A 23,609-nucleotide genomic window follows, 5' to 3' on the forward strand; every position below is an offset into this window, starting at 1 on the left:
GTTAGAGTGTTGTTTTCAATGCAGCTAAAGACCTGTTTTATTTTCTATAGAACGGTGGGACCTTAGTAAATAATTCACTTGAGCATCTAGAAGAGTATAGACAGATTCATGCGAAGTCCTGCTCACCTGGTTCATGAGAGATGCTCCACTGGCTCCAAGAAGCTTATTTTTCTGAGTATTGCAGCTGAGCAGGAGTTGGCATGAAGAACAGAAGGGAAATGTGCAAAAGGTCGAGGCTCGGAAGTGAGTGCTGATTTTTTTACGCTACTTTGCAATTTTTCATTCCTTGCAGTTGGCCATTAGTACGGTACATGTTCTTATTTTTACAGTGAATTAAAAGTCAGAGATTGAAAAATATTCACCTTTGCTTTACTGTTAATTTGTAATGGCACATACTTAGAGAAGTAAAACATCCTTTGAACCACCTACCCTCAAAGGAGCTGTACCAGATGTCTGAGCTGTTACATACAACTTGCTGCATTTCTAGAGATATTTCCATAAGGAGAAAGTCTGTACTAGAGATTTACCATGTTTAAAGAATCCATTTACAGTCCATACAAACCTGTAAAATAAATAACTATCTTCACTGAAGTGTCTGTCTCCGACAGATCTGCTCAGGCTCCTCCAGCACTACACCTAACTTTGCTGCTGGCAAGACAGTTCGCAGCAGACAGCCCGATACCAGGACTGGCTGACATTGCTAAAACACGGTGAGGCCATGCTAGGACGCTGCCTGTTCTCCTTTGACGCAGGGATTCATCAGAGCAGGGTGGACGTAGACCCCTCTGCGTCCGGCGGGCTGGCGGGGAGCGTGCTGGCATAGAACTTCTTCTGGGAGCGCAAGAGAGGAGTCTGAGTGTCAACGTCCCGGCAGGCGTTGCGTTTGAGGGAGAGGAAGACGTGCTGTGTCCAGCCGTACACGATGCAGTTCAGAAGGCCCTGGGAAGCTGCTGTCAGAGCCTGGGAGAGACCACAGGGGAGATCAGGGCTCTCTTATCAGCCAGCACTGCACAGCACTCTGTGGCTCCCTAGCAGGCTGTCAAACCCAGCACGTTATGCCAAGCCTCCCACTTCCACCATAATTTCATCTACCTGCATCCCCATGTGATATAGGAATCTCGTGGTTATTTTAATAATCTTTACTAAACGCTGCCTCAGGCACAGCAAGGAGCTGGACAAGTGTTGTGGAGGAATTGCATCTGGAGACTTTCATAGAAAGGGAAAAAAACTAACTGATTTCTGGGGATCCTTTCTAGTCCTATTTTCTACAATTTCCATGATGCTGTGATTTCGGTTACTGAGACCTTTTCAAGCCTGTGGAAAACATAAAACAATTAACAAAGATCTTTGCCAACCAAAAGCATAAATCAGACTTAGGCTCATACAGCAGCGATCTTTGTGGCTAGACGCGTGCTTTGTCCAGCAGAGATCAGAAGCAGGCAAACACTAATACGCCTCTTCGAGCAGAGAAGGCAAAACATAGGAGGTTGCAGAGGAAGACATTTACCTGTAGAATTAGAAGAGCCATGTAGATTTTGCTGTTTGTGGAAACAGTCAGCTTCAGTATTCCAAGGAGGACAGCTGTGAAAAGGGATGGACAAGAGGGTATTGCTTTAACTCCACCTCTTCTGAGTTTCATTGCCAGGCACTATGTCCTAGGGGAATATTGTGAGAGGAACTCAGCTCTCTGCTAACCTGGGGCCCAGCAGCAGAAGAATGCGATGGGGTAAAAGACCACTCGTTGTTCTACCATCTTAATCATGGCCCACTGCTGATCCCCCAGGAATCCTGTGGAGTTTACAAACCTTTTGTACAAACCTCGGGCTTGACTGAGTATAACCTAAAAAAGAACAAGCGTACGTCATTGTTTGTGCACACGCTCTGATCTGGCTTGTTCATCTAGGACAGAGTATCCCATTTCAATCTATCAAACCTTTTCACGCAACAGCGTGCTCTCGGGGGGAGAGCAGTTGCTTTGTACGTGACCTTTTCTGAACTGAAGACTCTGAATTGATTTGGGCTCTTGTTGACCCATGCAGTAGCTGATCTCTGCTGCCATGCTCTGAGCCTTCTCTACCTGCTAAACCCTTTTTGGGATGGGTTGACAGAACACAGGTCTCCGGATGGATTTATATGGTGGCACAATGACATTTTCTCTCCCCTACCACCCCTTCCAAAAGGGAAGCAGCACCACACAGTTCTTCCCCTGACATTGCCTGGCCCCTGGTACCATCCAAGCAAAGCTGTAAAGATGAAAAGGGGAAAATCTTCTCACACTGATCATCTGGGTGCAACGGCTAGTGTGCAAGGACTACGTTCCTTACCAGAATGGCTATGAAGCTAATCAGAAAGGAAATGAGGAAGACCCCAATGCCATAGAAATGCATCACACGGCAAACAGAGCCACTCAGGGTTTGCGGCTCGTTGGTGGGCATGGCTATTTCCGTGTGCATCAAGAGGCATCTGTGGGGAGAAAGGGAACAGCCTGAGCTCCTGCCGTGACTCATAAGCAGTGGGGCTGTTTCAGAGACGCGCGAAGCTTACCCGTGCTTCTGGCTGAAGTTCTGGTAGCAATTACTGCTGTTTCCCAAGCAAAACACAGGCACCATGAGAAGGAAAGGGATCAGGCTAAGAGGAGAAAGGACAAGAGCACAGTTATTAGTTAACACACGGCACTGCTCCCATCCCCAACCAAACACTACTTGGTTTTTCTCCTGTCACTACAGAGGACTTAAAAATTGTTTTTATTGACACTGCTCTGGAAGAGTATTTTATCATCAGCTTTACTAACTTCTGCACTTTCGTTCATGCAGGCAATATATTGGTAAAGGGAGCACTTTCTGAAAAACTACATACAGCTAACATAGTTGTAACCAAGTTGGTTGGAGAAAGGCCCTTACATCCAAAACCTGTTACTCTGAGTTTGTTAGGTCACTCTGCTGTTACTGATGAGCTTTACAGGTTTTAGTAAAACTTGCTTCAAAATAAGTAGGAAGCAGAGATCAGCACACTACAGTTTACCAAAACCACATCATTCTGCCAGACAGAATTAAATCTTACCTAGATGAGATCGTTGCTATTCGGCCAATGCAACTCGCATAATCTACAACCTGCAAAATCCAAAGAGCTTAATTAAATGATCATTTCCGTACGGCCCCTGGTTCACAGGAACCAGCTCCCAGGGAGCACTTCAGCAACTGAGCGTTCTTCAAATGCTGATTAATCCCCAGACTGAGCACAAATGTTTGTTTCCACTGTGCACTGAATCAACATCGCCGAGTTCAGACTGTGCTGATTTGCAACAGAAACAACCGATGCTTCAACCCACTTACTGCCTTGTTCTCCTTCAAGACTAGAGGATTTGAGAGGGGAACTTGGAACTGGACAAGGAGCAGACACTTGATGAGCTCTCTGGTGTAACTTACTCATTTTTTGTACTGCTTATTCACTTCACCTGGCCCTGTTCCTCAGAAACTTCATGTTCTGGTGAAGAAATGCAGGCAATTTGGAGTGTCTTGGTATCTGCTCACCAAGAAATGTACTTTGGCAGCTGGCATCCACACACCAGCTATGACAATACAACGTGGGCACAGCTGTAGTAGTGGGGAACTTATGGTAGGTGCTGTGTTTTGAATGGGGGTCTAGCAAGAAGGAAACCAGTCCTACAAGTGGATCCAAACCCTATGGACAAGAGCAATTGAAATATAGACTGATCTGCCCAGCCTGCTGCTCCCGAACCAACACATGGAATATCTGGGATACAAAGTTTGCTGTGCACGGCAAATCTCTGGGGAAGAGAAAGGCTGTATAAGGAAATGGGGCTGATGGGTTCAATGGGAAGAGCTGCATAAGGGATCTGTCGTCTTGCAGCAATACATCAGGAACACCACACCGGTTACAGCGATGGCGGTGCCTCGCTGTTTAGCCAGGTGTGAGGAATGAAAGAACTGCAAGGAGAGATTTTGGTCATGCGGTATGTGAAGTGTTTGTTTAGCCTGCAATGCAGAGAGTATTTTCCTGAGTGCTATGTCCTTGTTCCTCGGTTCCCAGCGATTACAGTGGTTCTCCAAAGGGCTTTTGTAAAGGCCAGCGATGATGAAGTGAGGACTGGCCACTGTTCACAGAGCCAACTGGTCCTTTTATCACTAGCTCACTTCCGTCACACCTCCTATCTCAAACTCTTACAATACTTACTGACGCTCTCGAATGCCGTATGACACCTGGCAAGGACAGAAATTGTCAGTTCTCAGTTGCAGGCTGTCCAGGCACCCCCTGCTTTGCTGTCCCCTCTGCCGTGCACTGGCAGAAAGCAGTGACAGCAACAAACCAGTTAATCAGCTGGTGCAAACCGCTGTTATTCTAACTGCAGAAGAACTTCACCGATACCCAGTCCTGAGCTTTCTCTGCTCTGAGAAGTACACTGCTGTTGGCCTTTGCCTGCTTTAGTCTTGCAAGCCTAATCTTCCACTGAGATGCCACAGCAGACCCAGCGGTAACTCTGCTGACCTCAGCGGGCAAGACACATCAATTCATACAGCCGTGGGGCAGAAGGGCCTTCAAAGTCCTTGTGGTGAGATATACCGTTATGTACGCACCTCCTAAACCCCGCCACAACCCCACAGTTAGACCTTGGTACCCAACGGTTGTGGCACGTCAGTCCTACTCACCTGGGGGGGCATCCTGAAAAGGTTCTGATTGTATTTCATCTTTAGGTCCATGTACAGATGCCAGGTGTAGTTGACAGTGTATAGAAAAGAGGCCACGTAGAATATCTGAGAAATACAGACAGTATTTCAGTCCTATAATAATAGTTCCTGTAGCACTTTTAGTTCGTCGGTGATGAACCCAAAGCCCATGGGCCGGAGGCAGGGTGCTAAACAGCGTGGTGGACTGCCAAAGGTGAGTCCATGGGTTGCAGTGGGACACCAAATGGGAAGAGCCAGGGAGAGGAGGGGTTCCCACCTTAGACCGCATAAAGGCAGCTTCATTTTGGCCTCAAACAGGGGACAGGAGAACTAATGACAGCAGGACTGTCTTAAAAATACAAATCTTTCTGACTTGGCTCATTTTTTGGCCCAAATCCTGGCAACAAAGGGTTCAAAGGCACTTGGACCTCTCTATGCTACATCCATTAGGAAACACAACACAGATGCGGCACTTAGATTTGCTTCTCGCATAATGAGGTCACTACACAGTGAATTCACTGAAACAGAAAACAATAATATATTTAAAGAGGAAAGTGGGGGCAGCGAATATCTGCACTAAGCCTGAGTTAACATCCCAAGAGCCCTTTTCTCTCCATGGGAAAAAGAAGGAAAGAAAAGATACAGAACACTGTTTCCCACGGAATTTCCCAGCCCTTGATTCCAGCTTAAGGTGAGACCAAATATCTAAAACCTCCTGTAAAAAACCTCGAATCTTTCTTGCATTTCTTTCTGAATCCGTGGTTGCTCCAGGCAGTCAAGCATAAACAGTGCTGCCTAATCATACTATATATATGCGTGTGCTGGGTTTGTTACAGGAAACACATGCTTCAGTGGCAAAGGCAAAGAGGAAGGGCTGGACAAATGAATTTTTCTGTGGATTTGCTATCCTTTGCCAAAGAGGAAAGGAGCATAGGTTTGCTGCCCTGGTATCATGTAAGTCCAGGAAAGTAGTCACTAAATAAACTTGGTCTCCTTCACTGAGGTTCCAAATGCTCTTGGCTGATTCTGAAGAGGCTGAGTCCAAGGGGCTGCTACATTGCAGCAGGAACATTACAGTGACTTTCCAGCTCATTAGACGAGGTTTAATGAGGGTTTGTTGCCCTTGTTCAATTACTTCCAGGGAAGGTCATCAAAACAGTCCACAAAGATCGTTCTCTTGCACTTGAAAATGCCTTAGAGAGGCTCACAAAGTGTCAGCACTGCCTTCTTTTTTGGAAGAGGGAACCAGAAGCCACTTGTGAAGTTGCCAGCAGAAAGCGAAGGGAGTTCTGGTCTCCTGAGCCCCAGCTTTGGGGCTGTGAACAGCCCTGCAGCGCTCACCATGAGGAGATAAAGAAGGGGCTGGGAGACATGCGAGTCCCTCATTATAACACTTCTGTGGCTCCCCATTGTGCTCACCAGCGTGAGCAGAGCCTGCCAGAACATTTTTAGGCCACTGGAACTGAACTGGAAGAATGTGGGGGAATTGTGCAATTATAACCACAATCTCTATTCTGGACTTTATTATTGTAACGCAAGGCAGGGAGGAGGAGAGAACAAAGTTAAGGGACAGCAGAAGGGAGCAGTATTTACAGTTAGTATCAACCAAGAGTCTGGGGCTGAAACAGGGAAAGTCCAAGAAACAAAGCAATCTTCTCACTTACGACACGGTATGGATGTTAGGGGAGTTCCATCCACTGCAACATCAGCCCTTGGTGATAAAGTGATGGTAAACAGGCTGAATAAGGCAAAATATTGTCCTCCTCCTAAGGCAATCCCTTGAGACAACCACATCACATGGACTGTGGTGTGAGTCTCTCCAAGGGCTGCCATCCGCAAACACCACTGCTGAGCAGTCCTGAGCCTGTCCTCACCCTTGTCGTTCAGTGCATTTTACATCTTCTAGGTGTTTGTGTGCAAAGAAGGTGCGTGTGTTTATAGAAACCCAGGAATGCAACTCTTGTGAGACTTCTCCACTCAGCACGGGCAGAATGGGGCCAGGAGACATTTACTCATTTCATTTGGTTACAGATCACTTATGTTCTGCAGAAGCTGCTGGTTAAACCTGTTACTGGCTCCTACTTACGCACAAGGTGTTCCCACCACGCATGTGCATTGTTGGGGCGTTTAGTAAGGAGATGTCCTGCACCGTGTCACGTGCGCCATGCGGGCACGGTTGCTATGGCAAGTGCTCCGTTTGTTTTAATTTCTTCCAGAGCAAACAGCAGCGACAGCTCTTGCCAGATGCAAGCCGGCTCTGCCACCCTGGCAGTCCTCCTGCCGGGGGTGGTCCGCTGGTGGCACGCAGGAGAGAAGCCTGGTGACCCCGTGGCTGAGGTCGGGATGTGGCAGGCACCCTGCACACCCCACCACAGCACCCTGACTGTCCCCCGTCGGGCTGAGGCGAAGGCAAGTCCTTGCCCACAGCCAGCTCTGCCTACCCACACTGCCTTTCCCAGTGTGAAAGTAAAGCTCCCACCTTGCCCCCATCCCTTGTTGGTGTCCCTGAGAAGCATGGCCACAGGCTGGAAAAGCAAGGGCAGAAAAGAGCCAGAAATGCATGGGAGCATAGCATGCTCTCAGTGTCTCCGCTGAGAAATGATGGTGTATTGTCTACATCCAACCTACTTCTCCTCTAGCAGTGCAACCTGTCTTCTGCAGGCCATAAAAAGATCACACCAGCATTAAGAACTGTCCCCCAGGCAAAGCTGCAAGGGAAACAGCTCAGAAACACCCTCAGTCCCACATGCTCCTTTTGCCTTCCGGCTCTGAAAAGCCTCTCCCAAGCTCTTCTCATTTTCTCCTGTACCATCATCTACAAAACATCTTTGATATTGTTCTGCATCATTCCCAAGTGGCCAAGTTACCCACACCCCCCTGTTTCCTCTCTCGACGTGAACATATTGCGGTGCTTCCACAGCGGCACAGGGGAGCTAGAGAAACCAGAGATAAGCCAGGAGCGGAACAGCTGCTCTCGCCATCGTGAGTATTACAGTTTTACCCACAAGAACAGCTGTTAAAACAACCCTGGGCCACAGGCACCCATCCCCAGACACACAACGGCGTGAACACTTCCATATCGCACACGCAGCTACTTTCCTGCCCTCTCCGAGGTACACGGAGAGCATCTCCAGCTTCAGACGCTGCCGCTCAGCGAGGACATTTCAGTTCCCATCTGTGGGTACCATCACGCTCCCAGGGAGCTGCCCGAGCCCACACAACACACATCAAGGCTCCCGACAGCCACTTGCTCTTCCCGGCCATGTTTTTGTGGGTCCTTCAAAAGGAAACTGTTAAGCCCAGAGATCACCGCTTGCAAACCACCGCTCTGGCCCAAGCTTGGCCATATCCTGCAGAGTTTTTCGAGAACAGTGATTTGCAAAGCCTAATGCTGAAACGGGAACTCGGTGAGACAAAAGCAAACTGTCAGGAAAACGGTATTTCACTCACTCCACTCCAATTAGTCTCCAGCACACAAAATCAGCTGGAAAGCAGCCGAATCGCTGGGCTACGGGACTGAGCTTGTGCTGACAGAGCAGCCCCTGAGCATCCTTGGGATTGTTTGAGAGAGGATAGGGCCAGGTCAGCAAGAGCAGGGCTGTTTATATGAGTCATTTTGTAAGTCTGAGCTCAAGCAAATCGCAGAATGTGTCTGTTCCTGCCCAGGATGGAGGAAGCATGAAGAGGAATAGAAAAGCTGCCGTGTGAGAGGCACAGAGATCATCGTCGGCATGGGTCCAACAGGAAATAGATTAAGACCCATCTACTCACTGTACACAAGCAACCCAAACGCGGCAACCACAAAATCCCATGCTCTCTTTGCCTTCCTCATTGCCTCTCACAAACCAGATGTACCTAAACCCAAGCATTGTTATCTCCGTTTTACACACAAGGCGAAGAGATCTGATAAGTCGAGTTCACACGGGGAGTCTCTGCCAAAGCCTGTCTAGAAACAGTCCCCCATGGCCACGCTCTGATCACCAGCGAGGCTAATTACGGCAAAGGGTGCACAGTAACAGCATGAATGGTGATGCCAAGGCTACTCACTTGTCCTGTCGCTTGCAGGTTATAGCAGATGAGATCCTGCTTGGAGGTTGGTGTGCTATAGAGAAGCGCCCCAGCGAGCCAGCACATGCCCAGAAATAGGTCGGAGAGGCTCAGATAGAAAAGTGGACGAACCTGGGAAAAGTGAAATTGGTCAGGAGGTCTGAGCGGTGCTCACAACACTCCCACGACCACCTACGGCAGCAGTTTTACCCCGTCACCTAAATATGCTTTCGTCCCCCAGCTCTTCTGGTAGGGCAACCCTCCTTGCACACAAAACCCATGCTGATTCTTGCTCTCAGGAGCTGTTTCACTGCAGATACCCTGCTCTCATCACCCTTTCTGCCACCAGCAACACCCCAGGATCCAAGAGCAGCATCAACTCTTACAGAAAATATCTCAAAGGTCCAGAATGTTACAGTTTTGCAGAATGGGACAGGTTGGCAGGGAGAAGCAATATTATTTATTCAATCAACTGACAGAGAAATCAAACTGTTGGTAAACACAAACCCTTCTTCAGGTCTGAAATAACTTGAAACAGACATTTTTCCTATGTGTTTCATGACATTTCAGTTAGTGACTAAGGCTGAATCTACTTTACATGCCAGATTAATTTTCACTATGAGAGCCATTAGTCTCTCTGCTGCACACTGCATCTTGCTGGAACAGAGTCGCGTCTCCTCTAATGGCAGTTTCCAGCCCATTTCCAGTTTGCATGCACTGGCCAAAAGGACTGTAAACACTGTAGGAAAACATTTGTGCAAAATTCTGGCCAACATTTTTGTTGTTAGTGGGAGAGCAGGCACTCTGGAAAAGCAGCCTAATTATCTAGATTCTTAATTGTAGTCTTTGGTACCTAATTTTCAGCATCCTGGAGAGAAAATGATGGCATTTTTTTTCCCATACAGGAAATTATAATGCTAAACACAGCATGGAAACCTTTCAGGAGGCCTTGATTTTAAGATCTTTTTCACGGAACTGAGCTTTTGGTGAGATTTGCCTCAATATTGTCCTTTAAGTAAATGTTTGCCACCCATCATGTTGTGTGATACTTGTCTTGTTCCTGTGAGCAATGAGAAAGAGCTTAGTAAGACTGATAAGCAGTAGGTAGATCTGATCGAACCAGATCTGTCCTTGTGGCGTAGTTTGAGGGAGATCTGCCTGGTGTCTTCCTCGTCCCCGCATCGCCATGCAGCAGCGTGGCAGGTCCTCTGCCTTCTGCAGGATTTGTCTCCTCAAACATTCTTGGCTCTCCAGTTCCGTATTTGTACCATCCAACCCAGCAACATGGTAAATCAAACTGCTGTTGCTAACTAAATATCTGGAGCTAGTCTGTAGGTCATTGTATTTACGAATGTCTTTTTTAACCAGGCTTTTCCTTGCTGGTGCAGAATTGAAGCCCCGGCAGGCAGTCATAGGCATGACAGGCTGGGGACACCGTCCAGTTTGTGAGCACGGCAGGTCAAAACCAAGCAGTTCTGAAATAAGCAAAGAAGCAACTTCTGCAATCGAACAGGTGACCCCTTTCTCTAGCAACAAGTGTCCTTGGAGCAAGGCACCGCTGTTTGGTTGAGGAGCTATTTTGGCACAGACCTAAATAAAGAAGTAGGTGACATAGGGGTAAGTGAAAGGCAGCATGGTTCTTACTTGCAAAAGGGAAAAGAAAAAAAACAAACGGTATTTATAAAATAGAGGAAGGGAATGTAAAGACGTAATGATTCAGATGAGCTGCCAGGCTGGAGCATACATGTTGATTTAGCTCTGTCTGGCCATTGCCCAGGGACATCTGCCTGGACACAACCTGTTGACATGACAGAGGAAATTCTTTCTTCGTTGCTTGCCATCATCTCTCGTGAATGATTTAGCTCAGGCTGAAGAGTTTTATTGACCCCGTAAAGACAGAAAACAAGCTTAAAGAATGCAATATTTAATTTCCTAGGCTGGGGGCAGGAGGGGAAGTGTTTATAACATTGTTCTCCTCACAGCCTCCAGAGCTGTTTATTTTTAAACATTTTACTCTGGAGCCTCATGACTCAGGGAATAAGCTGTTTGTGGCAAGCTTTGATATGGATCTCTTCCAGCCCCTTTGTTTACAAATTTCCACTTAAGAAACACGGGGACAAGGCGATGGGGAAGTTAACTGAAGATTTTGCCGCTTTTGAAACACCAGCAACGGATCTCCCCTGGCAGCAGAACAAGAGCCTGGAAGCCTGATGCAGACGAGTCACTCCAGCTGGTATCCATCCCTCCTATCGGGATTTGCAGAAATAATCTGAGCAGAAACATCTGGACTCCCTCGAGCAGGAAGGGTCCATCTGTGACCTGGAGCCATGTGTGGCTCACGAGCAGCTAGAGTGCAGCTCCCAAGCCTCAGCCACATCATATGACTAATAGCACAAGGGCTCCTGAGTAATACAGGCTTCTAGCCATGGAAGTAAACGGGCCGAGGCTGCTGAGTCACACTGGGACACCTGCCAAACCCAGCTCCGTATCATACCAGAGTGGAGGACCCCAGGAGAGAACCATGTCTGGAGCTCTTCAAGTGCAGGAGATGTGGTAGAGGGAAGCTTTGATATGCACCTTGCGCAGCACAAGCTCAGGCAGGTTTTTCATGCCAGCACTAAGGTGAAGTCCCAGCCTTCACTCCTCCCTGGGAATGCACGGAGATCTCCGCAGCTCATTCTCGATGTGCTGGGCAGAGCGTTTCCAGGAGGCCGGCTGCCTGGGAGCAAGACTGCCCTCCATGTTGTAAGAAGGGGTGCAAATTTGCCCTGCAACCCGGAGTCATGTTCTCCTCCCCACCCTGCTTCATCCAACGAGGTGTCAGTTGTTAGCTTGACCGCATGCCTTCCTTCTCTGGGGATAATTCACTGCATTCCCTGGAAGTCCTGTTCTCTGGGCTGCAGATCAAACCCACGATGTACAAAGAACACTGAAGACGAGGGAAGTACAACTACAGCTTTGTTACAACATAGCCGCCAGCTCTACTGTCCTACTGCTCTTAGCAGTAACCTGTTATCTGCGTGGTCCACAGACCGGGCTGCCAGACATCTGCAAATCCTGGACAACAAACCCCAGCTTCACACAAATCAGCTCTGTGCACTGCCTCCGGTAAGTCCTGGACAGACAGAGGGACTGCGTGTGGACAGCAAAAGCCTGGCAGGCTTGGGATGGAGGTCTACGGTTACTGCGCACGCGCCAGCCACCTGCCCGGCATGTCCAATATATCTCAGACACACAGGGTTCCCTGCACGCACCACCTGCACGTGCGATGCACTCGGGACGTGCCAGGCACCACGTGCGTGTCAGATCTGCAGTGCACGTGGGGACAGTCCCACCCTGAGGGACGTCTGCACCCGAGTCCCGCTGCTTCAGCATTAGAAATGTTTGTGGCTCCTGGGCACGGCTGGGGTGAATCTTCCAAAGCCCCGCTGCGGAGTCCTGCGCAACAAACTGCTTTTCAGCCTGGCCTCTTTTTGTCTGAGCTTTGCAGCGTCTTTGAGTTGTATCAGTTTTACTAGTGCACCTGCCTGGAAAAAATACTCAGAGATACCCAGAGACGGACACCTGTAAATACATTTCCTGCAAGGGCATCTCCAATTTGCACTTCAGCGGCTCTGTACACAGCTCCTCAGCCCTCCAGGCGTTTTGCCCCACAGAGGAGGACATGCTAACAAATCCCTGTTCCCAGGAATGACTGGAGGACTTTCCCTGAGCAGCAGAAAGCACAGGGCTAAGGAACCTGCTTCTCCCTGCGTGGGTACAGTTCAAGGTTAGTCCCTTCAACTCCTATCACAGACAAAGGGCCAAATTCTTGGCAAGCCCGTTGCCTCCCAGCTGTTAAACAAGGTTTAACCACATAAGCCCGAGACCTGCAGTTGCTCCTCGCAGAGTGCCTGACCCACACGGGTCTTTGCTACGCGCGTGACCCATCTGCAAAGTACCAACACCTCGACTTCGGGAGAGAAATGGAGGCTCAGACCTTACCTCGGGGGACCGCACTGCATTTTGAAAGATGGCGTAGGCAATAATTGAGCTGGAACCTATAACACTGAGAAAAAAAAAGCACAGGTTGGAACAGGAGCACATCTGCCTCGCTGGGACAAGCGGTTTCTCTTTTTCTGGAGAAAATCGTCGTTGCAATAGTAACTCCATCCCGGGGACGTGGGTTTAGCAGCGCGTTGTACCTGAGCATGGCCATGGTGAACTGTATCCACTGGAGAGCCGAGTAGACCTGGGGAGAAGGACGGGTGCGAGCTCAGCACGACACGGCCCCACGCACGGCGGGGAGCGCCCCACAGACACGCGAGCCGCTCTGCGGGCAGCCACACACACCGGGGAGCCGCGGACCGGGGGGTGCCGGGGGCAGGTCCCGGCCCGCCGCCCCCGGAGAGGAGCGGGCAGGGCTGCTGGGGCCGCAGGGCACGGAGCGGAGGGCTGGGGAAGGGCTGGCCGGGGATGGGGACGAAAGGACGCGCACGGTGGAGACGGGCAGGGTCCCGGGAGAGGGGACAGCCGTTGCCCCCGGGGGTCCCGGTGCCGGCGGGGCTCTCTCACCTCCTGCCAGCCCCCGTCCAGCCGGGCCGCCTCCACCGGGAGGGCCATGGGTACCCGCCGCCGCCGCCGCACCGCTCCCGGGGCTGCGAGCACCGCCCGCGCTCCGCCCCGGGGCCACCCCGCGCCTGGCCCGCCCTACGCCCCGGGCCCGGCCCCCGCCGTCGAGGCCGGCTGCGGGGAGCGTCCGGTTGTAGAGAGGGGCTGAAGGGGGACCGGAGTCCCAGGGGAACAGCGACGTAGCGTCCCGGGGACCGGCGACCCGCGCCTCCGCCGCCGTGCATGCCCACCGGGATGCAGAACCCGACCCAGAGGGCTCAACCGGGGGCTAAACACCCCCGGGGTACCGCATCGCCGGTCACCCCTCCAGGAGCCGACCCGAAGCGACCCTGCTTAGCTTCCCGCCCCCGCACAGCAAGCTGGCACCGGACTCCCCATCTCTCCTCCGTGGCGCCGCCTCTTGGTGACGTCACCGAGCGGCGCGGGCGGCGGCGGCGGCGGCTCTGAGGGGGCACGCGGCGGCGGCCCTGTGGCGAAGGGCGGCCGGCCTTCAGCGCCTGGCAGGCTCCCTGGGCTGGCCTGAGGCAGCGGCTCTCCCCCTCAGGAGCCAAGCGGGAAGCGTCTTCGCACAGGCCTCGTAAAGATTGTCCCCCGAAGCCCACCCTGCTTGGGGTCCTTCTTCCTCCCCTCCTAAGGGGGAGAGGGCGCCGGGCCCGGAGGACACCCTCCCACCGCTTCGTGTAAACCCCTCATCTCCGGATCATTCCTTTCGCTTCTAGGTGGCATCATCTGGCTGATCAGCCTTTGCCTTCCCCTCTAACCACAAAACCAGCAGCACTTTCTCTAAAAAGCAGTTTAAGAAGCAGCTATGAATTGGAAGATTTTTTTATTATAGCATTATTAATACATTTTATCTTGCAGCAGTATCTGCTCCTTGTACCCACCCCAGGATTCAAAAGGCAGCAAAGCTCCCACAGAAATCAGTTTTGCTTAGCTTAAAGCGTAGTCTTAAGGTAAAACACTCAGGCGTTTCTCTTTTCAACCCTCTCTAACCCTGATCAGGACTACAGCATCTTCCAGTGGCCATCTGAATTCCACACAGCGTGAAGAGCACATGCAGTATTGAGGACCGACCTGATCCCTCGGCCAGGTATCTCCGTTAAAATTGTACAGCCGGGGCTTCTAAGGGCACAAATACTTCTGCTTCCTGTTTCAAGACCTCCTTTTCAAATACTTAAAACTACCAAATGCTGATGAAGCTTTAGTTTCACAGTGTCAATCGCTTCTGAAGATGAGGCTGGAGAAAATATTTTGTTCATGTTAACTACGGCTTGAGACTTTCAGATGTCTTTATTGGTCTCACCCCCCCTTATTTTGAACCTGGGAAATGAAGCTTGGACGGGAAGGACAGGCAAAACGCACAGGCATTGCATGTGCTCTTCAGCCATAAGAAAACTCACCCAAATGTACCTCTGAAAAAACACGTTTTTGCACAAACTGGCAAGACTAAGTGTAATAGCACCTCAAGGAGACTCTGCCCTTGCTCAGAGCTCATATCACTCGCTCTGTCAGGGTACCACAAAGGATTTCAGGAGAACATTTGCTGAAATGGCTGCTCCGGCCAGATGATAAGGGGCAAGTTCTGATACATGGAGGACCTGTCTTGACTATGCCTGCCAGCATTTGGCCCATACCCAAGCCAAACAGAGACAGGAGCCACTGAAGAAGGCAGAAAAAGGAAACTCTGGGTCTCTTAATCAACAACAGGTAAGGAGAACAAGACTCGGAGAAGGAGCCCTATTGGGAAGACAAAAGGTAGGAGGAGGGGTAGATGAACGAGCGTAAAACCCAAGGACACTAAGAACAGGGAAAGGTGGGGATGTGAGGGGCACCCGATCTGTAGCTTTTACAACATGTAAGATGGAATGCGAGACTGAATTTTGTTATTTGTTTGCCAGGGAACAGCTGTAAAAACCACCAGGAATGTGCTTCAGGCCAATCTAGTGCTTTTTTTTTTGTCTACTTTAACACTGTTTTTGAATAGTATTACACAATATTCGTGTCTTGCTTTAAGGTGATTTTTCCAACATTTAGAATACTGAGTTTTTAAGGAATGTCTTCCTCTTCATCTTCTAAACTGAGATACCAGAAGGAAATCTGCTGCTCTCTTGAAGTCAGCGGGAAGTTTGCTTGCATAAGGAGAACTGGTTAGGACTCTTGACAGTGTTTCACAGCTTGTACAAAGTTCTCCAACATATTAGAGCTCATCTTTTTCATTATTCTTCTTCAGGAAAGAAGCAAGGATATTGAGGCTTTTCTGGAGCTCCTCCTTTTTTCCATCACTCATTTTGTTCTTCTCGATCAGTTTTGTGATTCGGACGACTTCATTAGCAGCAAACTCTTCCCCCTGCTCCAGTATCTTGCTCATTATTTTCAAGTATTGCTCAGCTGACTTCTTCTCGGTTTCTTTCGTTTTTTCTAAACTTTCTTGCCCCTTTTTCAGGAGGGACTGGCGTTCTGATTTCTCAGCGGTGCTCACAAACTTGCTGGCCAGCATGTCGTACTCTTTCAGGCAGCCTGGCATCCCCAGATAGATGCCATTACTCTTCAGCCAGCGCTGAATAGCCCCGGCCTTGATTTGGCCGCTGTAAGGTAAGGGATTGTCAAAGTCACCATCCTGGAACAAGTAAAAAATAGGGAACTTTTCCTTATCCAGCTTGTACTTTTCTCCCAGCTCAGTGTTCAGTTTATCACCATAATCTGTCAGGAGAAAACAAAACACAGAAAAGCACAGTACGTTAGTCAAAAGAAACAATTAATTTAGGATTCTCTCCTACACAAACTGATAAATATTTATCTCCAGAGTTTCAACACATCCTGATAACCTCTTTGCCAGGAAATGGCATACACTGAAACAACAACACCCCAGAAAATCATTTGTGCAAGGCAAACCATCATTAGGTTTTCCAAAGAAAAAGAAAAGATTCTAATGGTGCTTTGCTGTGACTGTGATAGCGTAAGACATTGGCAGGACCTCTACATACAAACCCCGTCCTCCTTACAGGAAATTAATAGCCATTTTTCCCTTGTTTTGCTCTGTCCATTGATTTTATTTGATTTTACAGTTAAATGGATTTTTTTCCTGATCTATGTGCAGAGAGTATACACTTACATGTTTTAGTTCTGACAGCATGCCAAGCTACAAAATGTTTTCTCATCTTACATAAATTGCATTTATTCCTGAGGACAGAAAACATAACTTAAAGAGATTTCAACTATGCTACTTAGCTAAATCCATGTGTGTTTAGAGATGTCAGCGTGGGTGAAACTTCCCAGTCTGACAATTCCTGTAAGCTTAAATTCTTAATTCTACCTACAAAGCAAGAGCGAGTAAGATGACAGTGATCCATTCTTCACCACTTTTCTCTTAAAGCCAATTACAAGAACATCAAGTTACACCAGCCATAGAGCAACGGCCACTTTCTGTGCTTCACCAGCAATAAACGGAGGGTTTGCTACAATGAACTGATCATACTACACGTGATTTGTTTGACCAGGCTTGTGGCTAAAGCATGATTCTTGTAAGGTCTCTTCCCTGGAAATGGATGAAAAGGTTTCTCTTGGCAAAGAAAGAAAAATAAAAAAGACAAAAAGCGCTACGGATGAGGAGGGTGGCATCCAGTTTAGCAGCGTGGGCTGACTTGCTTCATTAACCAGCCGAAAGGAGATGAGCAGCACTCCTACGCTCGTGGCGGGAGGCACAGCGGCAGAGCTCAGCGACCAGCCAGAGCAAGCGCTTTGGTCTGACAGGGCCGGCCCATCTCATTTCTCACTACCAGAATTACCTCAGAGCCCGTTTTCATCAGAAATAGCAGTGAAGTTTATTTCCTCCACACCAACCGATGCTGTACTAATCTGTCCAGAGTTCCTCACCTGATATCCCCACTTCAGCCACCAGAAGATCCTCACTGGAGCCTGAGCTTTCTGCCAGCTTTTTAAACTCATCTTGTTTCTCGCCATAAGGATATTGTGTATCGAATTTCACAAGGACAAACTTATGCTTTGGAATTACCTAAAACAAGAAGAAAAAAAAAAGACAAAACTTTAGCATTTCAGGTTTGAGCAATCTACAAGTCACCTAAGGTTGCTTTAGCTTGTCCTTTTCCTGTGCAATGAGTAGATGCAGAGGGAGAATGGAAATTTTATAATTATGGCCTTTCAAAAATGACTCACTGCAGTGTGGAGGAAAGACTGAGCTTTGGGTGTATGTATTCCTACACCAGATGATAAAGATGGTACGCGGTAGGTTTGGGGGATCTGATAATACCTTTAATTATACATGATTTGCTTATTGTAAATCTGATGAGCATCTTGGAAGTCAGCCAGCTGAACAACTTCCAGTGGGACATTAAGAGGAGAGAGGCCAAATCTAATGTCATTCTGAAGTGTCCCAGCATCAGAACGGGAGCTCTTAGCGAAGAGAGGAGGCGCGGGGAGGGAGCAGAGATGCTGGAGGTGCTGCGCTGGTTCAGTAAACGGAAAATTCGTGTTTTAATTGATTCCTCTTTGCTTGTGCCGTTGCTTTTGAATTCCACTCTGCTCGGATGATGCCCTTTCAAATGAGCTTGGAAATGGAATCTGTCACCCGGTTTGGGATTTTTTTTCTCCCTCCAGGAGAAAACCTTGCAAAATCTTTTTTCTAGCGAACAGGGTCAGATTGCAACACAGGTCCCCACCTACAAAGTGCAGTGCAAGCACTGTGCAGGCACTGACATAACAGCTGGTTGCAACAGTTAACAAAAGTCTTCAGCCCTGGGCCTGCCGATCACTTTATTTACTGTGCTGGCAAGAAGCGAGCATGGCAGGTGTTACAGTTTTGATATTTCTGCTCATCTGTTAAAGTCCTTCTTGCAGCGTTCCGCCAATTAGTTCAAATTCTTCTTGTTGCAGAAGAGCTGGAAGCTCCTAAGGGTTGTAGAGTGCCGTGGCGTTAAAACACCAAAACCGGTTTGTCACAGCAGAAAAATCGAGTGGAGGGGCTGGCATGTGGCAAGAAATATTTGCTCATGCCTCAGCAGTTTGTTTAGGGCAGACGCTTTTCAAACGGCTCAGCTGACTGTTGTCTCTTCAGCTCATACTGCTACAGCACACACTTTAATCCTGCCATACGACGAGTCCCTTTCGATAGGCGTCTCGCCATCTGCCTCAAGCTGGGCCTGCGACACCTGTCACAGCACTAGTTGCTACTGAAATCAAATCGTGCCACGCTCAAGGCAGACACCTTCCTTTCAAACTGATTTAGCGCAGAAAAAAACCTGCAAGACCTCAGTCTGGCAGAAGCCTGTTGCTTTTTATTTCGTGAACAAAAAAGAAGGGAAACCGGCCCAAGCAGAGAGCCCTCCCGGCCCCGACTCGCTCCCCTCCACGGTCCTGCCCTCGGTCACCGGCACGTGCAGAGCAGGAGCCAGCCGACAGCGGCTCTTCTGCTCCCTGACCGGAGGCCGGGGGCGCGGGGAGCCGGCCCAGCGCTGGGCCGAGGAGCCGCGGCGGCAGCCGGACCGAGCCCCGCCGGTGCCGCCGGCCGGGCCGAGCCGAGCCGGGCCGGGCCGGGCCGGGCCCCCCGCGCCCTCGGCCGCAGCGCTGCCCCGGCGGACCCCGGCGGCACGGCTCCACTTGGACCGCGCCGATTGGCTGTCCGCCGCAGCTGCCGCTCTCCTATTGGCTGTGGCGCGGCGGTCTCGCCGCCTCGGCCATTCCCCGAGCCCCGAGCGCTCCCCCGCGCCGGTGGCGGTGGTGGCGGTGGTGGTGGGGGGGCGGCCCCGCGCCCGCGGCCCGCTCCGCACCCCCGGCCCCCCCACACCGCCTCCCCGGCCCTCCGAGGCTGCCCGCCTTTTGCTACGGCATTCGCGGCGGTGCACACGGCCGCCGTGCTCCCGGAGCGGCCGTGTCCGCACCGCCCCCCCCCCCACTCGCCGCCTCCCCGAGCGCTCTGCCAGACCCGGCAGCGCCCGCCGTACCTTGTAGAAGGTGATGGCGTCGAGGGGCACGGAGCCCTTGGTGTGCAGCGCGCTGCCGCCGGGCAGCGCCAGGCCGAGCAGGCAGAGGAGCAGGGAGCCGGCGGCGGCCGCCGCAGCCATGGCGGAGCGCGGAGGGAGCGGGGCTACCGGGGCCACGTGACCGCGCGGAGCGCCGGCCGCCGCGGGCTCGCCCCGCCCCGGGGCCAACCGGGGGACCGGGGCAGCGCTCCAGGGGTCGGACCGAGACCGATGGGGCGGCCAGGATCCGCGGAGGGGGAGCGCTGATCTGAGGCGGTCCCGCTTCCACGCCACGCGTGGAACGGGCAGGGCGCACGGGCAGCCCCTTCCCTCGGGGGGCAGCACGCGGTGGTGCTGCTGCCGGGAAAAATAAATACAAGCGGGCCGCTTCCAGCAGCAAATTCAGAGATGATGAAGGCAGGCGAAAGGGCAGAATGCAGGATCTGGCCTTGCAGGACAGCCTGCAGCGCTACGGCCACGCAGAGATTAGCGGGGAGAGGAGAGACCAGCTGGTGGTGTATACATTTATATACAGCAGCACGCCATAGCATTGCCACAGCCCTCTCAAGCACATTTTTCTGTGCCACTAGATGAGGGATCTCATGCACTGCCAGCCCTTACTTTCCTTATCACTGAAAGCCAGGATGAAGTGCAAGCAAGCAATGCAGAAAGCCTGAACAGCAGATTGACAGATGATCATGTCAAAGAACAGACCAAGCTCCCTCCCCCAGCAGACACCATTCTGAACCCAGTCCACACGTGGAAAGCAATGAGCATTTTCCCCCTCTCTTTCCATCCTCCCTCTTTGCAGGTAACTTGATTTTCTGCTTGCCCTGCACCAGGATAATCTGGCTTCGCCAAGGGGCTGACCAAGCTAGACAGTGTAGGTGAGCACTTCAGTCACTTCCAGACCATTCAGACAGGAAAATGAAAGAGGCAGCAATACTGATTTGTAACGAAACTGACTTTTATATAAATTATAAACCCATCCAGTTTAAAGCAGATCAGTTGCAGTGGTGTCACTTAAGTCCGTAGAAGGCTGAGGCATACATATCTTCTACAGTCATAAATTAACAATGAATAATCAAGGAAGAGAAAGTTCAGATAAGGCTGCAGATACAACAAAAAAATTCCCTCTAAGATTACTAGCGGTTAAAATAAAGTCATGATTATCAATGATTGCAAAATATAAATGCAATTTTTGAACAGTTAAAAAGTACAAAAATGATGGGCAACACAAACAGGCATTGTACATTTTGTCCTGTATGTAGACAAAGCAGGGTAGGAGATTTCTGACCTTTATCTACATCAGACACTGATTTTAAGCGAAGAGTTGAGGAAATCTGTAAAAGGATCGTGGCTCATGATCCCAGTAGTATAAAAGCAGTATTTTTTCAGTCTGTAAACAGTAGTCTTGGTAGCTTCTTCTAGTTATGTTTTTCATTACCAAAAAAAAAAAATCCAAAACAAACACAAACAAATCCCAAGAGTGGAAAAGGGGGAACAGCAGCAATGGGTTATAGCTTGAATTTCTTATCAGGTCCCTGCGGGACATATTCTGGAGGGGAAATGCTCTTTCATAAGAAATATATAATATATTTAACTGTACACAATTTATAGGGGGAGAGAAATTCTCCCTCTCCCTCAACCAAGCTCCCAGTCAGTACATAGCCTTTTTTGTACACCATTTCCTCCTATAGAGAAACTACAACTTGTGAAGAGATGGCATCTGGTTTTATAAAACACTGAGTAATCCAAAAAATGTATTTGTTTGACAAGCTTATCATTCGCCAGTGGCTGGAACTGGAAACGGGACAGCAGCTAACACTGAGAAACAGTCAGTATTTCCCCTGTGCTGGTACAAGGATGGTTTGTGTGACCAGCCAGTGCTGGACCTGCGCCGTGCCAAATGCTATGACCAGAAGCAAGAGCGAGCCATGGTTCCATCTCTTCTCAGACTTTGCTTCAGATGACGCATGTGTCCCTCCCCCCCAGCAGTTTCAATTCTGCTTTTAAGGGAGCTGATGCAGAAACCTTTTTTTAAAGCAAGTTCTGCTTTCAGGCACATGGGAGAATTTTAAAAGCTTGGTTATATTAACTTTACACTTCACTTACATTTTCACCATTGCTTATTGGTACGACTGGTTGAGTTCAACCTGGTGTAGCAGCAGTGGAAGGAAACTCCAGCATGAATCAGCCCCTGGACTGTCCCCTCTGGATGAGGGTGCTGTGTCAACTTTGCATTCAATGCTGGTGTTTGCGCAAAGCCCTCTCTAGTTAGCACTGCCACGGGGGAGGGAGGGGACAGGAACATCAGCAACGGCACTTCGTCTCCTTGAATGAAAAGGGGCAGCGCAGATTTCTGGCTCAGTGCTTCTCTATGAATTGCATCATCTCAGCAATGGGACTGTTTTCACTTACCCTACCCATTTCAGAGCATCAACTTCAGTCATCAGTCTTCCTTTAATTTAAGGAGCACACCCTTCTTTCAAAAAAGGTATTTTTATACAACATATAAGAGTTCAGGGTTTTTGTTTTTCTTTTCAGGAAAAGTATTACTATAAAACAGACTTAACACATTTTGGTATTCCTCCAGCCCAGACCACTTACCAGACATTGCAATTAAACCATCAGGACATCCATTACAAATTTAGACAACCTGCAGACATTCTTCTTTCCCTTTCAGGATGGGGCAAAGCAAAACTAAATCCAGCAAGAGCAGCTATGTGAATTTTTTTTTTGTTTTTTTTATACAGGGGATTTATTTTAAAAAAATACTCTCATCAACATTCTAGCATTACTAACAAAACATACTCAGAAGAGGTGACAAAGGTAGGATTGTCAGCTCTCTTAAAACTTTAAATATAGACTTCAGATACTAGCTGCTTTAAATCAGAAGATGAGGAATCTGTAAAGTCTGACGTGTCCCTTGTATTGCAGGTACATGTAACTTTTTTGCCTACCAATTTTAGGCTGCATTACTTCTTTAAAATGAAAAAACCCAGCAGAAATGCAGATTCAGGGGGAGCAGATGATGCGATTGCACTTTCTAACAGAATGCCTAATGAGCTAGTACTTGAATAATCAAAGATCAACTGCAAAAAGTAAGCATACAGTTACAAAAAGTATTCTCAGCCTCATACCACAGCGGAAGCAAAAGTTACCTCTGCCAACTTAAAACCAAAGCCAATAGGATTTAATTTCTATTAAAATATTTAAGTCTTAAAGTTTCAGTAATCTAAATACACTTTTAAAAAGTCATGATGATTGCTGTTTTACATTAAACTGACATGAAATCAGACCGCAGTGTCAGACTTCACTGCGGCTATTATACACAAGGTCTCTGGTTTTGTCTTTTTTGCCGAAACACCGATTCCCATCTCTTTCTCTAAAGCTTAACGGCCAAGTTTGCTCCTCATCAGGTTTGCAATTTTTCCGAACGTGAAAACAACCTGTGTGTACGCTGACACCACCTCTCCCTCCTGCAGTTCTCTCCTTAGAGGAACCTGCCTCACCACCAGGCATGGCTTACTCCCACCCTGCGCGGGAGGGCTGGGCTCTGCTGGAAGGCTGTATGCAGAGAGTGTTCCTCCCGTGCAGCCTCCCCTCTCCCTGCTGGACCAACACACCGAATTAATTCAGCAGGACCAGGCGGCTTGCGGACAAAATAGGCAGCTCCAAAACGGGCTCATTTCATTGGAGGCGGCTGAATGCGGACATCTACGATTTCTGCATTTCTAAGGCAAGGACCATACAAAAATTATAAACACTGTATGGTGATGAAAATACAACTCCTTTGAGATATATGCTTTACACTGGATTTCTATTGCTGCTTCTAAAGACCATCTCCAGTTGTTTCTAGAGATCAAAAGGGAAGAAAGTTAATTTTCTCCTGTTGCAATATGCTTATGAACATGTATAAAAAGTGGTAAAACCCCGATAAGGGTCCCTGCTTCTCATTTATGTACAATAATTTAAATCAGCTCAATACATCTGTAATACCTAAAAAAATTGTTTTATGATTTTAAGTCCTTCATGCATTATGAGGAAGTTCTGGATTAAAGTGATGGTACATTGGATGTTGCTTCTGTCTGGGACTCTGGTGTCACTCCCCTGTGGAGCCTGTCAAGGATGCATTTCTCAAATCTTTAGTTTTTTAATGGTATCGAGTCTCTTTTTCAGCAGCTCTCCAATTTCCTGAACTGAGTGATGGTAACTGCTCTGGACCTTCCCTTGCACAGTCTTTGTAAACTTTTTTTCTTCCTGCAAAATGCAAAAGAGAAATGATTCA

The 23,609-nt window shown here is 49.1% G+C and overlaps 3 protein-coding genes across 3 annotated transcripts in view; all 3 read right to left on the reverse strand.

Annotated features, from left to right (window-relative positions):
- Positions 1–365: 365 nt before the first annotated feature.
- TMEM116 (transmembrane protein 116) lies at positions 366–13,349 on the reverse strand. The gene is made up of 11 exons (XM_050906495.1): positions 13,287–13,349; positions 12,917–12,963; positions 12,717–12,780; positions 8,733–8,864; positions 4,668–4,772; positions 3,061–3,110; positions 2,545–2,628; positions 2,325–2,463; positions 1,696–1,840; positions 1,508–1,581; positions 366–960 (listed from the first exon to the last, which is right to left on the reverse strand). The coding sequence occupies exons 1-11, from the start codon at positions 13,332–13,334 to the stop codon at positions 760–762; spliced, it is 1,089 nt and encodes a 362-aa protein (XP_050762452.1). The 5' UTR covers positions 13,335–13,349; the 3' UTR covers positions 366–759.
- An 809-nt stretch (positions 13,350–14,158) lies between these two features.
- ERP29 (endoplasmic reticulum protein 29) lies at positions 14,159–19,420 on the reverse strand. Its single transcript, XM_050906496.1, has 3 exons — positions 19,301–19,420; positions 17,217–17,355; positions 14,159–16,043 (listed from the first exon to the last, which is right to left on the reverse strand). The coding sequence occupies exons 1-3, from the start codon at positions 19,418–19,420 to the stop codon at positions 15,541–15,543; spliced, it is 762 nt and encodes a 253-aa protein (XP_050762453.1). The 3' UTR covers positions 14,159–15,540.
- An 853-nt stretch (positions 19,421–20,273) lies between these two features.
- Positions 20,274–23,609, reverse strand: part of NAA25 (N-alpha-acetyltransferase 25, NatB auxiliary subunit) — a 32,659-nt gene continuing 29,323 nt past the window's right edge. Inside the window, exon 24 of the mRNA XM_050906484.1 lies at positions 20,274–23,581. Within this exon, the coding sequence (XP_050762441.1) occupies positions 23,459–23,581 (123 nt within the window). The 3' untranslated portion in view covers positions 20,274–23,458. The remainder of the gene's footprint in view (positions 23,582–23,609) is intronic.

Source organism: Gymnogyps californianus, chromosome 16 (genome assembly GCF_018139145.2).
Source record: "Gymnogyps californianus isolate 813 chromosome 16, ASM1813914v2, whole genome shotgun sequence".
Classification (NCBI taxonomy): Eukaryota; Metazoa; Chordata; class Aves; order Accipitriformes; family Cathartidae; genus Gymnogyps; species Gymnogyps californianus.

Bases quoted from the DNA above. Each gene is read 5' to 3' on its own strand.
- TMEM116 (XM_050906495.1), bottom strand. From the start codon at position 13,334: ATGGCCCTCCCGGTGGAGGCGGCCCGGCTGGACGGGGGCTGGCAGGAG. The intron at 2,629-3,060 runs GTAAGATTTAAT...TTCTCCTCTTAG, and splicing joins ATAGCAACGATCTCATCTAG to CCTGATCCCTTTCCTTCTCA. The intron at 1,582-1,695 runs GTTAGCAGAGAG...CCCTTTTCACAG, and splicing joins CTTCTGCTGCTGGGCCCCAG to CTGTCCTCCTTGGAATACTG.
- ERP29 (XM_050906496.1), bottom strand. From the start codon at position 19,420: ATGGCTGCGGCGGCCGCCGCCGGCTCCCTGCTCCTCTGCCTGCTCGGC. The intron at 17,356-19,300 runs GTACGGCGGGCG...TTCTTGTTTTAG, and splicing joins ACGCCATCACCTTCTACAAG to GTAATTCCAAAGCATAAGTT. The intron at 16,044-17,216 runs GTGAGGAACTCT...TTCTCCTGACAG, and splicing joins GGCTGAAGTGGGGATATCAG to ATTATGGTGATAAACTGAAC.